General features: G+C 37.2%; 1 protein-coding gene across 9 annotated transcripts in view; it reads left to right on the top strand.

Moving 5' to 3' along the window:
- The first annotated feature begins 1,321 nt into the window (after window positions 1-1,321).
- dgkh (diacylglycerol kinase, eta) overlaps window positions 1,322-17,623 on the top strand; it is a 107,665-nt gene continuing 91,363 nt past the window's right edge. For 2 of the 9 annotated variants that reach the window (XM_067443334.1, XM_067443338.1), the window contains exons 1-2: window positions 1,322-1,487; window positions 3,305-3,466. In XM_067443334.1, coding sequence (XP_067299435.1) covers window positions 1,437-1,487; window positions 3,305-3,466 — 213 coding nt within the window. In that variant the 5' untranslated portion in view covers window positions 1,322-1,436. Of the gene's footprint in view, window positions 1,488-2,989; window positions 3,467-17,623 lie in introns of those variants that run through there. The other 7 variants (XM_067443337.1, XM_067443344.1, XM_067443331.1 and 4 more) reach the window with 5 other exon arrangements.

A 17,623-nucleotide genomic window follows, 5' to 3' on the forward strand; every position in this document is an offset into this window, starting at 1 on the left:
AATTAGGTGGTGGACAGAAAATGTCCGTTTCAATACGTCTTCCGTGTGGAACTGGCTGCAGCATTATGGGTTCCACGGGAAACAAATTCACAAAACATGTCAAGAAACATTTTTATTTTCTAGGAATTATAATTCACAAAAATAACTTCGGGTGAGTTTGGGTTAACCAAAGTCGAAGATATATCTAATCTATTAGGTTTTACTTTAATTGACTATGGTACAATCTAAACTTTACTATAACTAGGCACATGTAGACTTGTTGAGCAAAAACTGTACTTTCACAACCAAGTGCTGGACTAAAATGCAAGTTTGAGTTGTTTTAACTGAAAGCAGCGTACACTGACAAATTGTAAAATATGTCAGTGTCATTGTTTTGTCTCAAGATGCATCAGTAATGTATTTTTCCCCTTAAGGCACACTCATTATTTTAATGTCATAATTAAAGACCTAATCCTGGTTTAATCTCAGAACTGTCTGTGAAAACCAGGCCTAAACTAAACTTAAACAAATAAAAGATGAAGGCTGTTACACACTGTCTTATATTAGAGAATCATCTTATTTTATTATATGGGACCAAGAATAGACTTTTGTCCTCTGTAGTGGATATTGTATATTTTTTATGAATTTATCTGACACCATACATGGCAGTTTTAAGTCTGGATGTCATGTGAGACTTTCAGAGATACAAAATGTTTGAAAGTTGGACTGATTTGGTAGATGACACCAGGACTTAAAGCGATAGTTCACCTAAAAATGAAAATTCCGTCATCATTTAGTCACGCTCAAGTTGTTCCACACCTGTATACATTTCTTGGTTTTGGGAGGAAACACAAGGGAACACAAGGGAAGATATTTGTAAGAATGTTTTTAACCAAGCAGATCTCTGCAGCCACGACTTATGTGCCGCAAGAAGAAAAAAAAGAAAGAAAAAAAAAACTAGTCAGTTGCCGAGATCTGATTATTCCTTCAGATATTTTCCTTTGTGTCCAGCAGAAGAGAGAAATTCATACAAGTTTGGAACAACTTGTGCTTTACTAAATGATGACAGAATTTTCATGTTTGAACTATCCCTTTAAAGCATAAATCAGGCATTTGGCGACACAACAAGTGAATGGGGAAATAAATTATATTTCAATATTCCTATGAAATATTAGATAGCAAATAAATAAAGTCATGGTCATAGTTATTGAGTCACTAAAAAGTGGGAAAATGTGCAAAACGCAGGTTTCGTGACGTCATGTATAGCGCTTTGATTCCTTATAGGGATTTGACATTTATCACGTGGAAAGAAGGAGGCTTAGCCTCAGTCTGGGAGACTCTGATAGAGTAGGAGGAGTGGAGAAAGGGAAATAACACTCAAACCATATGCCCGATTCCACGAGTAAAAGTCGCGCTTGATTTGTGCTGAAAGCTTGAGCACAGGACTATAGGAGAATATGGAAGATGAAGACTGCCAATACACTCGCAGCCCTGCCTGGGAAGAGCTGGTCAGTACATTTTCTATTCAGACACATATCAAGATCCTTTATTACCGTACATATATCACTGTTGACATCGGCAGTATTTTCGCAAGCTCTTGGTCTGATCGTGGCTTATCTCGATGTATAGGCTATAAGATCGTTGCATAGATACGCGAAGAATCCCGCTTAGGCTACATTCCTCTACAAACTGATGAACTTGTGAACCATATTGACATTACAAGTTGCAGGGTATCATTATATATCAAACTAATCAATGATCTTATCTTAGCCATCAGTGATAGGCTATATATATTTTTTAAATAGGCTAGGCTACACACGCCTACTAATTCATCTGGAAACATGCCAGTTATGGTGACATTCGCTAGCTTTTTCTAGCTAACAGTTATTCAAAGTTGTAATGCACTGATGGAAATGTGAGAACAGCAATGACCCATTTTCAGATGGTAAAGTAAAGTGAGAAATGAAGAAATGAGGCTGATCAGTAAATTAAATGTGGAAATTTGTTTGGTGCATCCGCTTCAATTATGAAAGAGTTTTAAATAAGGAGCTTTGGCGAATTTTGTATGTGCTGCATGTATACTTAGATTGATTTATGTTTAAGGTCTACAGCTGTTTGAATTTACAAAACATCAGATGTCATATTGATCAGCAGTCTTCCATATTTACCTTACAACTCTCAATATGTCGTTATAACGCCTCATCATTTTGCATGGCTTATGTGCTGTGGTGAATACATAAGTGAACAAGAGAACGCAAGAGGTACAAATGCTGTCACTGCAGCCTTTTCAAAAGGTTCGGTAGGCTACCATGCATCCTTTAGGTACAAAAGTAATGCAGAAGTATGTAAAAGTAGAGTGAATAAGTAAATAAATAACAGAACGAGTATGCCGATTCAAAATAAATACTGAAGTAAAATCTAAATAGGTTTGTTTCGCGCAACCGAATAATTACAATTGGCGGGCATAGCACCTCAGCATTTTTATTGATATAAAACAAACTTTTTATTGATATAATGTCGACATAAAGTGGGTCGAAAAATGATAAATAAATGTCAGTACTTAGCCTATGTTATGTGGGTATCCGATTCTCATTCGGACAAAAAGCGCTCGAGATACCAACTGTTGCTATGGTTACCGTATCAAGCGATATAACGTATGGACCGCGATTTCTACTGAGGGGGCCCAATGCAATTGGACCCCTCAACAAGGGACCCATAAACCCTTTAGACGACACTATAAATCATCATATGCATAGGCTACATGTGCACCGAAGTGTATAGGCTATAATTCTTTAATATATTGTGGTATAATATGTACCCTTTGATAGCTTTTTCCCCGGAACTAGTCAAAAACTGCAGTCAGCTCAGCTGCAGCTCTATTTGGCAGCTTTCACTAGGGTTTGAGACTCAGTCTGGTTGTGGTTTTGTGTTGTGTATAATGTTACCGAAGAAACATCTGTTGCTGTGTCCTCGCCATAGTTTGTGAGATACCCGTCCACCGCTAGGGTTTGCTACAGAGATTTCCTCCCGCTCCAAGCGTCTCAGCCCCCCGTCTGCCTTCCTTCATGCAGTCAGATAACCGCTCAGGGGAACCAGCGGTCGTGTTCAGACACGAAAATGCACTCCACCCGGCTAGGAAAGTTTCACAGCAGCTCTTTCAAATATCGGACTGAGTAAATGACTGGTGGCGCGCGGTTGGGCAGAAAAACGCAAAAGCATGACGGCCAAGAGAACCGCTTTCCAGCCGTTGTCCAGCTCCTGTATCCCGGCGGAGAGGAAGGGAGCGGCTGTTCATAACCCGGAGTGCTGTGACTCTTCCCCGCAGGAGCCGGAGAAACCAGCGGCGTCCCCTTCAGGGCTTCCCGCCATAGGGGCTGTCGGGGGATCTGGGCCGGTGGTGGACGAGTCATCCGACAGCGAGGGAGAGCAGGAAGGGCCGCAGAAACTCATCAGGAAAGTGTCAACCTCCGGGCAAATACGAAGCAAGGTAAGACACGTTGTTTCATACCCGAAGCCTGTGCTGTATGTGTTTTGGTGTTCAGGTCCAGGCCAGTAAGCAGCCGATGGTGCTACTGTTGCCCGGCACACATGGTAGACGTCTATGAGCTCAGTAAACACTGAGCTTTTCCAGCGTCAAACATCTGGAATGATTGCAAACTGAACGGGAATGCTGCATCGTTTGTGCCATAATTCCTCTCATAGTAAGCATGCAGTACATGCAGCTCAGTCAGCAGTGCTCTAGCCTACTTTACAGTCGTCAACCTGTTGATATGTAGTCATGCACGACCACTTGTTGAAATACGTACTTCTTTTCTTTTTTGTTTTTCATAAAATTATAATTATGTCTTATATAAATAATGTTTACATTATGTTAAATTGATGCAATTATGGTATTACGTAACACCTTATTTTAGTGTAGGCTACACATGTAGTTATTATATAGTAATAGCAATACACTTTGCATAATTGCATGCAACATACCCTAACCAAACCACATGTAGTTAATTATTGTTACGCAGTACTTAAAATGTATAGTTACACTGTAACAAAGACACCTTAGAATAAAGTGTAACATTATATTAATATATTATAATATAATTATTTTAAAATATAGTAATATACAATTGTACTTGCATAGGTTATCAAACACTGATGCTCGCTTGATAATGTTGGACCCTACATAATTTTTATATAATTTCCTTGATTACATTTATGTTAATTTTTTTTTATACCTTATATAATCATGGATCATTTATGCGTGCCATTGAGAAATAAGTTTAGAAATGTATTAAATATATTTCAATATTTTTTTAACAAACAAACAACAACAAAAAAATCTGTCTCCCTAATTAAATGCATCATCCACTTTGAGTAATAAAACAATTTTGCCTGTTTGTTTTTCCTTTGCTGCATTTAGTGTGGAAAGATTTGCTCCCCTTTTACGTACTTTAAACACATTAATCATATTTTATGTTTAAATGAGGACTGATGTGGGGTCAGTTTTAACACATATTATTTACATACATGCAAGCCCCCATGAACCCATTAAAACGTGGGCTTTGATGCGTAAATAAATGAATAGTAATTGAAGCCTCTTGATTCGGCTCTCCTGCTTTGCAAGATGACACCTCAGCCGTCTTGCCCCACTTTAACTGTGACAATAAAAAGTTCCTCTTTTCTGACCAGAACAAATCCACTTAATTATTGAGTGCTGCTCTCCACCCCCGCTACATTATTAAAGAGGGCTATATTTAGATACTGTCTGTTCTGGATTTGGAAGGGGCTGTTCTTTTGTGATGATAATGAGCTGTCAGTTTAAACCACACCGCATGTGTAAATAAAGCCTCGTTCAACAAGAATCATTCAGGAACATCATATCTCCTCTCTTCAGTCAATATACAGCAGTTGATGAATGCAACTCCACGTCATTATCTCTGTTTAGGGCTTTTTCTATGTAAAAAAGATTGCGACATGCATTGACTTGTTATCTTTGCTGAACAGGGTAATTTAGTATTTTTTTTTACCTCAGGTTAAAGGGATAGTTCACTCAAAAATGAAAATACTGTCATCATTTACCCACCTTCAAATTGTTCCAAACGTATTAGTTTCTTTCTTGTGTGGAACAAAAAATAAGATATTTTGAACGTGAACCCATTGACTTCCATAGAATGTAAAAATAAATATATATAAAAACGGAATACAAAAACTATATGGAAGTGAATGGAGACCATCAATAGTTCTTGTTCTTAGCTATCGTTTCAAAGTAAATTATTGTCCTATAAAAATCAGTGCACTTTCCTCATAAATATTAAGAAGCACAAATGCTAAAAGACTGTGTGGTCACACAAATAAATGGCATTTCAAGATATATTCCATTAAAAATAGTTCAAAAATTAATATTTTTATGTTATTGCTGTTTTTACTGTATTTGATTAAATAAATGCAGCTTTGACGGACATTATATATATATATATATATATATATATACAATAATAAAATTGTGTGTTTATCTGCCAAAAGTTTGTAAATGTTCCAATTTGTTTAATGTTTTTGAAATAAGTCTCTTATGGTCACCAAGGCTGAATTTAATTAATCATAAATATAATAAGAACAGTAATATTGCTAAATATTACTACAATTTAAAATAACATTTGTATATATATGTAAAATGTATTTATTTTTTAAAAACATTTTTAATGTAAAGCTGTATTTTCAGCATCATTACTCCAGTCTTCCCTGATTTGCTGCTCAAGAATCATTTGTTCTTATTATCAATGTTGAAAAGAGTTGTGCTGCTTAACATTTACAGTAACAATAACATTTTCTTAAAATCGAAACCCATAACGGTCAACCACTAAATAACCTGTGCTCCAGATGGAGAAAGTTCCACTCTGTTTTAGTGTACTCTGAGTTTTCCTCTCAGCATTCTCACCAGACTAGAATAATCAGAGCGCTGAGGAAGTACATTTGTTTTAGTGTTAGGCTATTCTCCAGTGCATGTGTGTTTATATTAGACCAGTCATGTGCAGTGCTGTTCAGCGGAGTGCCTCCCTTTGCCCTGGTAACTCTGTGGAGAGCAGCTAATGCCCACGCCATCTGTGTTCTCAATGGCAACCGCAGACATCTCAGTGCGCTACAGGAGTCGAGGGTGAGAGCGAGAGCTAGTTAGCTGATAATGGTAGGTGTTGTGCTGTTCTTTTGGGCAGTGGGCTGTGATGTGTGTGTGCAGATCAGTGCTAATGGAGCATGCAGGCTCTCAACTCTGTCCCACCTCAATGTTTGCTTAACATGGGCTCTTCACAGACTGTCCCATGTGTCCTGCTTGCACGGTGACCTGTCACAGATCACTATATGCTGGGGATCTTCTACCGTTGGAGTGCACTGACATTTTTCAAACCCAGATTAGCTGATGCCATAGTAATAGTAACTACCCACTCTATCTTCATTAAGCTAATTGCGGGAGCAGGGAGTGCTGTGTAAAGCTTTGACTTTGAGTAACACTTCAAGCATAATGACATCAAAATAAATGTGTAGATCCTTCTAAAACAAAAGCAAGAAAAAGGCTTTTTTGTGTCTTGCGCATTTGCGGGATTAGTTTCTTTTGCAACATTAATCCTCCTTTTTTAGAAATTAATCCTTTTAGAAATGTTCAGTATTACTGATTTTTAGAAATTATGCAACACGAAAAAGAATATAATATAATATATAATTAGTGCCGTCAAATCGATTAATTACATCCAAAATAAAAGTTTGTTTACATAATACACACACACACACACACACACACACACACACACACACACACACACACACACACACACACACACGTCGTGTTTCCATGTTTAATGGGGATTTTCCATAGGCGTAATGGATTTTATACTGTACAAACTACATCCTATCCCCCTACACTGCCCCTGCCCCTAAACCTACCCATCACCGGAAACATTCTGCATTTTTACTTTCTCAAAAAAACTCATTCTGTGTGATTTATAAGATGTTTTCCTCATGGGGACCTAAAAATGTCCCCACAAGGACAAACACACACACACACACACACACGCACGCATACACATACACACACACACACACACACACAGACACACATGTCGTGTTTTCATGTTTTATGGGGACTTTCCATAGGCGTAATGGATTTCATACTGTACAAACTGTACATCCTATCCCCCTACACTGCCCCTGCCCCTAAACCTACCCATCACAGGAAACATTCTGCATTTTTATTTTCTCAAAAAAACTCCTTCTGTGTGATTTATAAGATGTTTTCCTCATGGGGACCTAAAAATGTCCCCACAAGGACAAGAATTTCGGATATTGCCATCTTTGTGGACACACACACACACACACACACACACACACACACACACACACACACACACACACACACACACACACACACACACACACACACACACACACACACACACACACACACACACACACACACACACACACACACACACACATTCATGTACATATTTATATGCATGTATTTATTGTATATATATATATATATATATATATATATATACACATGCACATTTTTAAATATGTACATGAATGAGTGTAGTTATATATTATATACATAATATTTATACAAATTACAAATTATAAAAATATATAAATAAAATATTTACATTTATATTTTTATTTATATATATATATAAATAAAGTTTTTTTTCAATGAATGAACCTTTTTATTGATTAAGTTTAATTTGTTTTGAATTTATATTAATTTCATGGTAAATATATCAGTCATAATATGATCATATATTAATTTCACAAAGCAATATTGAGATTGCTCCCTTTAAAAAAGTTAATTTGAGACTGACTCAGATTGTTTCTATAATTTGTGAATGATATAATATAGCGCATGTATAATATGCATTGAAATTCCTTTTAAAAATGATTGCAAATATATGGTTTTAAACATGTTAAAGCTGTGAACAATTACAATACACAATGCAGTTTAGCAACAGTGTTTCCAGGACAAACAGAGTTCAGTGATATGATGTGAACACAGCTGGGATCTCAGTGAATCTCTGTGGGCTGATGCCTTGTAATTTAGTGGGAGAGCTCAAGTGTAGCAGAGCATCTGATGCTCTCGCCCCCCACAGACATCAATAGAGAGGTAATACTCTCTTCTCTCACTGTTCTCATATCTTCACACACACACAAACACTAGGAGACCACAGTTGCCCTGCCTGATGATGCTTCATGGAGTTTATAGACAACATGATGTCTATACATTTTAATGTGATGTATATCCAAGTAAAACTAAAGCTTTTATAGTAGCAGGAAATTATGCCAGACGAGACTTGATTTTATCTAATAAGTTTTGACTGGATTGAATCTGATATTATTGGTAAATGTATTAGAGGTTGCCAACTGATTACAGTTTATAAAAGCAACATTTTCTTTGTTTAGTATAATGTGTATTAAAGAATCATGTAGAAAATAAGATCAAGTCTTAAGCAATGATTGATGAAATTTGGAACCCCCTGCAGTTTCATCACAATTCGACAACACTTGAGACACACATTAAGGTTTGAGTATGAGGACTGGTAAATATAAATATAATGTAATTTACAATACTTTAATTTGTATGGATGTATATAACACTAATTTTATTTATTTATTTCCGCACACGCTTGCACGCACGCACACACACACATATATAAACCAATCAGGCATAACATTATGACAGGTGACAGGTGACAGGTGAAGTGAATAACACTGATTATCTCTTCATCACGGCATATGTTAGTGGGTGGGATATATTAGGCAGCAAGTCAAGTCACCTTTATTTATATAGCACTTTTTACAAGTCCAAATGTTTCAAAGCAGCTTTACGGTGTTAACAGGAAACTAATTCAACAGAATTTGATTCGGCTGTACAGCCGCTCTAGAGAAAACTGTGATGTTATCAGCTCATTTCAATTATCATGTAGTGTCAAGGCGGGCAGATCAGTAATAAAGTTGAAATTTAAGTGTCCCCAAAAGCCAGAGTGTCATCCAAAATCAAAGTCGTGAACATTTTGTCCTCAAAGTTATTGTGTTAGAAGCAGGAAAAATTAGCAAGCATAAGGATTTATACGAGTTTCACGAGGGCTAAATTGTAATGGCTAGACAACTCAGACCATCTCCAAAACTGTAGCTTTTGTAGGGTGTTCCCGGTCTGCAGTGGTCAGTTTCTATTAAAAGTTGTCCAAGGAAGGAACAGTGGTGAACCGGCGACAGGGTCATGGGTGGCCAAGGCTCATTGATGCACATGGGGAGCAAAGGCTGGCCCGTGTGGTCCGATCAAACAGATGAGCTACTGTAGCTCAAACTGCTCAAGAAGTTAATGCTGGTTCTGATGGAAAGGTCTCAGAATACACCGGTGTATGGGGCTGCATAGCCACAGACCAGTCAGGGACCCCATGCTGACCCCTGTGTCTACTGCCGAAAGCTCCAACAGTGGGCACGAGAGCATCAGAATTGGAGAAGATGGCCTGGTCTGATGAATCACATTTCCTTTTACATCATGTGGATGGCTGGGTGCGTGTGCTTCATTTACCTGAACACATGGCACACGTGGAGTAAGTTAATGAAGGATGGATGCATTTTTTGTGACCTTGTCACTGCCATTGTAAAGCTTGGAGGCGTCAGGGTATTTATTAGTATAACTCCGATTGTGTTCCTCAGAAAGAAGAAAGTCATACACACTTGAGGGTGAGTATGGGGTCTAATATTAAAGTGAACTAATACTTTAAAGGTGTGTCCATTTCTGTTTATTATTTTATTAGTTCTGTTGTTTGCAATTTGTTAATTTGTTCTTATTTTATTACTCATTGTACTTTTTAGTGTGTGTTTTTTTTAAATGAAAATACAGTTTTGTATTGAAGAGAAGTAATTTTTTGTCTGTATATACTGTCAATTATAGTTCTTAGAAAGAAAATCAGAATCTTCATAAATTGGTATCGGCAGGCCAAGAAAATTGTTATAGTTACATCTCTAGTGAGCAACCTTATAATTCTAATATAATGTTATAGTGTCTATATAGTGTCTTCTTATAGTGGGCTTATGGTGTCTTCTACCTTTACCCTTGAGGGAGTCCTCCTTTGAAGTTAGACCACCAGTGTCATATTGCATCAACCAAAACTATTATATAATTTAAAGAATTTTCAGTGTCTGAAAACTTAGCCAGCTGATTGGTTGCCTCACTAAACTAATTTCGGACAGACTCTTAAGGGGGTCGCACACCGGACGCGGAGCTCGGCGGTGCGCCACGTCTTTAAAATTCGAACACATTGTTTTCAATGAGTGTACGCACACCGGTGGCGGCATTCAGCACCTGTCCGCGGCGACTCAGGAAGTTGTTCTAAATCCTGCCGCGCCACAGAGCGCCATTTCAAGGCTTTATATTAAAAGTATATTATCGTTAAGGTATACTGATTTCACCCTTTGCTACAAGACACATTTGTTTTACATTCTGAGTTCAACAGCTTGAATAAAGTCTAAATATATTTTGGGGAAATGTATAATAAATTTAGCCTTTTAAAATCCTTTTAGAATGTGCGCGTCCGGTGTGCGATACCTGAGACGCTGCGCGGCGCGCCGCCGAGCTCCGCGTCCGGTGTGCGACCCCCTTTAGGCAGTGTAATGGTTTAATGATCTATTGCAAAATAGAGAGAGCTTTGGTGATAACTAAGCGAATATTTAATTACTACAATATTAATTTCTAGAAATGACATCCGTGGAAATGACAAGTGGAAAGGCAAAAACATTGGTCGAAACATTCATCAAAGTCACTCAACTGTCACTAAATGGAACGCATAAGATTGTGGGATATCAAAGGCAGTGAAGGATACATTTATGCTGCATTCAGAAATCGATCAGATAACGGTAAATATCTCAGGAGACAGGAAGTGAAGCTAACATTGGATTCGGACGTAGGGGTGGGCGATATCTCGATATTTAAAATATATCGAGATATTTTTTCAACTCTATGGATTTGGACATATCGTATATATAGATATATTGTTTATATTTAATTCTGATTCCGCCACTTTGCTTGTTTGCCTTCCCTGTGCTGTGCTCGCCCCGCGCCTCCCGCTTTTGTTCCCCCTCCCCTCGCGTGTTGTCTCATTGAACACGGCTGCTTCCACAACCAGGTGAGGATTAGTTATCATGTTGACAAGCGCGGCGCGCGCGCGTTGTTCAGGACTCAGTTTAGAGACCATGTTTTCCTTCTAACACAACTGCTTGCTAAAATTCATAAAGAAATATTAATGTTCATCATAGTTCAAATCGCAAGTTTCACCCACAGTCTTGACACTATTGGTGCGAGACGCGGTCGCAATCATGCCAGTTTATGATTTGTGTCTAACTGATCGCATTGTTTTCGGTTAAAATGTCAAAATGATCGCATATCATTTGAAAACATTTAAAAAGTATTGCAATATCATTACTATTTTATTTTGTCAGCTTTATCACGGGATTATGATGAATAGGTCTATTCATGTTTTAACCAAGATGCTCTTCTGTAAGTTGTACTGTATCATATTATCATATAGCCTACCTTCTGACATTCATATTTTTCGTTCTGTAACTGGAAAAGAAGTGAAATTCAGCTCATGTGTAGCCTACATGATCCACATGATGAGTTTGAATTTGGTCAAACTCATGACAAACATCACTGTTTGAATTTTGATACAAATTTAACAGGAAATGGTGTTATGACAAAATCAGTTTATTTATATCTCAGTCATGCCTCCATCTTTCTGCAAAATGCTTACTGTTTACTTTAAGTGTAAAAAAGGGAGTCTTTGATTCATCTTTGATTCATATTTATGTAATCAGGGAGTGTTTTTTTTTTTTTTAAATGATGCAAAAGCACTTTGTTCCTACATGAACTGACTACCTCTTTGCACTTCAATAACAACAACAACAACAAAAAAGAATTTGTGGTTTTTGGCATATTTGTTTTTGCTGTAGTTTTTCGGGGGTTATTTTTCCTGAAAAGATATTGAGATATATATCGTATATGGAGATATAGCAAAATATATCGAAATGTTTTGCTCCATATCGCCCATCCCTATTCGGACGTGCCTTGATGCCTTCATTAGAGCCCTGCATTTATGCCCGAGCCCGACAGGCCCCGACTTTAACGTCATACCTAAAACACGGGCCAGGCTTCGGGCATTTTTTTAGGCTCCTCCTTAGTTTTATATTTATTTCATTAATAAGGAACAATGAGATGTGCTGCACTGGAAACAACATGAGACCATAATAGCTTACGTGACTGTCAAGACATGGCTCGCACAGGGTTAAAGAGTTTGTTTTTTCAGCAGCAGCTAGAGTTATGGCCTTGTTTACAATCTATCTGATTGGGAAATAACCAGAAGTAGGCCTAAATGCCTTCTGAGATTCTTTCAAGACGTAGCCTATTTAATTCCGATCACTCAAACAAACCAATTCAGATGGTGTTATGAAAGCATTTCAGACGAAACCGGACAAAATTTGTAATCTGCTATTGGTAATGTATCTGGTTGTTTAAACCACATGTGTAAATTTTACTCTTGGCAAACAGCTAAAAAATAAATGTGTGAGAGCGTGTTATGGGCAATATGTTGTGATGTGAGATGTTGTGAGATCTGATTTATATTCATTTTCAGCGGTGTAAGGTATAAGACAACCTGTATTTTTTTTATTTATTATTATTTATTTATTTATTTATTTTTCGATTGTTTAGCTCGTTTCGATTGCGAGCGGTATCATCCTGCCTCTGCTCGTCAAAAATGCCTTTTACTGTGGAGGTAATAGTAGGCTAAATGAACGACCATTGTGCAGCTTGAAGTGTTTTATATCTATGGATTTTATTATAGGCAAGACAAGTCAAGAGTTGATTTGAGAGGCACATGCAGTTAACTCACTGTCGGCCACTGGCCGCTTGGTCGCCACTTTAAAAAAAAATTAAACTTTAATTTAACAAACAAAAAATTGCTCTAAGTATTTTTCTAAATGAACTTAATAAAGAAACGAAAAATATAACTACTACTAAATCGCTGCAACAATGAAAAACAAAAACAAAACACAGGCTCCAGTCAGACTAGGGCCGAGAATTTTGATAAGCTGTCGGACACGGGCCGGGCTAGGGCCTCAGCATCTCAGGCCAGGGCCAAGCTAGGGCCTAGATTTGAGACCCGTGCAGGGCTCTAGCCTTCTTACCTAATGTGTCCTCTGAGGCAACATTTTTATGTTTTTGGACAAAGCCCTAGTGTCTATTTAATTAAAGACTAGTGACCAGTGTTACTCTTAAAGTGTAGGCTGAAAGTCTAGAATATATTATATTGAAAGTAATACCATTTGCCATAATGTTGCAATGACTAATCTGTAAATTTCCTGGTTCCTGTATTTGTTTGCTGTGCTTTTTAAAGTGAGCAAATACGTTCCCCACATTTCTAAACGTATTTTTTCCATTTATGTGAAATCATCTTGATGCTCCTTTTTTATCCCATATAAATACTAGACTGCATTACTGTATGTCTAAAGGCTTCTGTCTTCCTGTCTTATCTGGGCTGATGTAATTGATGATAATTAGATGAATTTAATAGTGCAGTTAGAAGAATCGAGGAGAAATTGTGTTTAGGGTTCAAGCGATGCGTAGGCTGAAAATGACCTTTTCATCCATCACAACTTTTGTCATCCAGTGAATTATTTTTTGTCTGTATGCAGTGAATAAAGTCTGAATAAAGTACAAATGCTTTTGGTAATTGTTTTATTAATAATGATTTACTTTTTTATATCAGTATATCAGTGATTTACTTTTTTAACTCAACAGAACTCTCAAATTTGAATTAGTTGAACCAGTTGAACCTTTAACTGCATAAAGGTTACTCATTGTTGGTGTATACGTTATTAGGAAATAAATGTATACGTTTAAATAAGTAGTATTAAATTAAAATGCAATTAAATTAAAATAACTTCTCTAGATGATGGAAGAAGTTATGCAAAACAAAACAAATGGTTTGCAATCGAATAAATATAGTACTATTTTTAAAGATGTATCAAGTTATATTGAAAACAAATAAATACAAACCAAATACATTTTTGTTAACCATAAAAACACTTGATCTACAAGATTTCCTCTATTAACCTGAATCTATTTTTCAACATTTGTGACTCCGGATCACAAAACCAGTCATAAGTCACATTTGAATATAATAGCCAACAATACATTGTGTGGGTCAAAATTATCAATTTATCTTTTATGCCAAAAATCATAATCATGTTCCATAAAGATATTTTCTAAACTATTAGATATAAACTAAAATATTAGTAGTAGTAATATGCATTGTTAAGGACTTCGTTTGGACAACTTTAAAGACCATTTTCTCAATATTTCGTTTTTTTTTTTTTTTTGCACCCTCAGATTCCAGATTTTTTAAATAGTTGTATCTCGGCACAATATTGTCCTATCCTAACAAACCATACATCAATTCTCAATGTTAAAAACATTGACCTCATATTGACTTTTTATGACGTTTTATGATCCAGGATTTGTGGTCAATGGAGAAAAGCTCAAAGAACCAAATCTGACATTATTGGGGCTCCTGCATTTATAAGAGATATTGAACACAAGGAAACTGAGATCCAGGTGCACAGATAGACAAGGGGAAATCCATGATAGCATCAGCAACGAAAATCTGTCCTGTTGTCTGACAAGTTCTCTTATTGAGTTAAGAGAGTCTGCTGAGTTCCGTATCCTGTGTCCTGTGCACTAATGCATGAATGAGAGGCACTGCTGATTCAATTGTGGAGCTGCGGGATGGGATTTGCCACAGGCATTGAAGCACACACTCACCTCATGTTGAATCCCATGCTCGCTTTCTCTTAAACAGTGACCACGGGCCTGGCGTGTACCTGTACCTGTGTTATCCATTGCCATAATGGCCATGCATATCGGGGGTAAGAGAGGGTGGAAAATGGTTAAGAAAAACTAAAACTTTTTAAATTTTGATATAATTATAGGTAGACAGAGGTCTAGTGATTTACTTAATACCATGCAGGGCATCAGACGAACATTTAAGTATCTGGTTCATTTTACATCTGGTTTAAGCGATTTAAACTTTTCCTTTTCGTTAAAACCCGAACAAAGAACAACACTCGGCTACCAGATGTGGATCACACCGGCTACTTTAATGAGGAGGATGGGGAGTGTAATCATGTGCTAACATCACACAGCAGCTCTGGATCTGGCCTTTTTGTGCTTATTTCCTCAGTTTAGATCTGATAGTCATGCAAAAAAATAATAATAATTGTAACACATAACTAGCGTAACTATGCTTAAGTCTGAAAATGTTCTAACACATCTGAAATTACTGAATTTAAATAAAGTTTGTGAGAGAATTTTCCAAAGACTTATCAATATCATTTTATTTTCAAAAGATTGCAAATCGCGTTCTAATCTCAATACAAATAACTTACAACGGGGGCAAATGCGATCAGAGCTTGATGTTTTCTGTTCGAAACCAGTCGGTCTGAGATGCTATTAGGTTTTCCATATTTTGCAAAAATGTTGATGTCGTGGCGGTGTACACCAGCTATTATCATATTTATTTTACAACAATGGCAAAAGTCGTCAGAAGCCATTGCAACATCTTACTCAAAATCACAAACAAAGAATTGCTGTCTCAGATGTTTCTCCATTGCTCTGCATACGTCATCTCCTTCATCTCTTTGATTGGTTTTAGGCCTATCCAATGGCACCCAGAGGCATTTGAGCAACGTCCTTTGGTGACGCCCCTTTGGAAATGATTTGTCTATGAAGCTTTGTTTGGTTTTAACCAGGCTATTAGGGAGTGGAACTGACTAAGAAGTCTTCCTCTGCCGCCATCTACTGCTTATAGTGGTAATTTCATGTCATTTTTTAAATAAAAGTGTTTGTTTGCCATGAAGTTAAAGGGCCCTATTTTAACGATCTAACTGCATTGTCTAAAACCCACAGTGCAAGTGCACTTGAGTTGTGTCTCAAATAGTCAGAGCGCCCGGCGCATGGTTTAAAAGGGTTGTCCATATTCTCTTAATGAGTAATGGGTGTGTTTTAGGCATAACATGCACAAAAAATTGGGAGGGGGGTATGTTTCATGCATACTGAGCTTTTTACACTGTTAAAGAGTGTGTTTTTGATGGAGCGGTGATGATAAAGGTTGACGGTCGTGCTTTGGAAGCAGGCGGAGAGTAAAACTGCTTCAAATGTCTGTTGTTGGCTATCGTCGCGTGAGTAAACATCAGTAAACGACATGATCGTGTATAACGTTAGTTAATTTATCAATGGAGCATGCGATCTATGGTGTGTGTTTAAATACATTTGTTTAGCTGACCACTATAGGTGTCAGTTTGTTTATTGTAAAACCACCCAAACATAAACCTAGCGTTCTCACAAAGCGTGCTTCGTCATTCAAATGCGCTAACGGTTACTCCATTGTTGTTCTATGTATAACGTTACACTAGTCTGACGTGCAAAACCGTTTTGCTTGCTACTGCTAAGGTTTAGTCGCATACAATAGTCCATAAACCGAATCATGTCCTCATAAACTGCGAGTAAACCCACACAAATGTTGACAGGCCACTAAATACAGTACATACCACAGAGACGGACGTCCTACTGTTGTTGCTTCCCCTGTTCAATTTATTTCATCCTCCGGATCTGATTCTGGATCATATCTGTATTAGTTGAATCTGATTGATAGCTATGGTTTATTACAGTAACGTTTTCTTTTCCACGCTTGAGGATGACAGCTTTCAGCAATCTCTCGTGCAGTAGCTGCACGCTCGTCATTCTTTAGCTCCGCCCACTCGATACGCCTCCAGGCGCTCGTTTTTTTTCCGGAAAGACTCGGTACAGCCTATATTTCTTTTATAAATATAATAAAACTAAAGACTTTTCGGAGATATGAAGGATGCAATACTACTCTATTACTCAAGATTGACATGAGATTGACTGAAACTGAGTGTTTCACCCCCCCTTTAAAGACCTGGAAGTAAATGCCCATTGCTATGATTGGATAACAGTTTTGCATTATATAAAAAAAGAAATAATATTTAAAAAAAAGCTTTGGCTACCTAGTCATTACACATGAGGAATTGTTTTGAAAACTTCCAATGTGGAGAAACAGTATCCATGATTCACCCACAGGGCTCGCAGAATGTCTTTATCAAACAAACACAATGATTTATCGCTCATCCACCTGCAATTAATTGGAATGCGAGCGAATGTTTGAAACATGCCATAAGCTTTATTGCTTAAAAGCTCGATCAGGTTTAGCTCCACGTAGGCCTGTTATTTATCTAACATGTCAGGCATGAATCGGTGGGCGGGGCTTTAGAATCACCCCCTCGTTTCTTTGGCTGAGGCGGCTTTTCACTGAACTCTGACATCTCAAGTATAAGCACTTTCGCAGTTTGATTGTTTCTTTGACTAACAAGGACGTTTTCAGTTCTGAAAATTAAAGGATATTCTTATATTATCTGTTTATATATCAAAAGCTATTCCTTTTCCTTATTACAAAGTTAACTTTGTAATAATGAAAAAAACCTATTGTTTAATAACCCTTTACCGTATTTTAAACACTTATTTAGGTGT

The sequence above is a fragment of the Pseudorasbora parva genome, chromosome 5 (assembly GCF_024679245.1).
Source record: "Pseudorasbora parva isolate DD20220531a chromosome 5, ASM2467924v1, whole genome shotgun sequence".
Classification (NCBI taxonomy): Eukaryota; Metazoa; Chordata; class Actinopteri; order Cypriniformes; family Gobionidae; genus Pseudorasbora; species Pseudorasbora parva.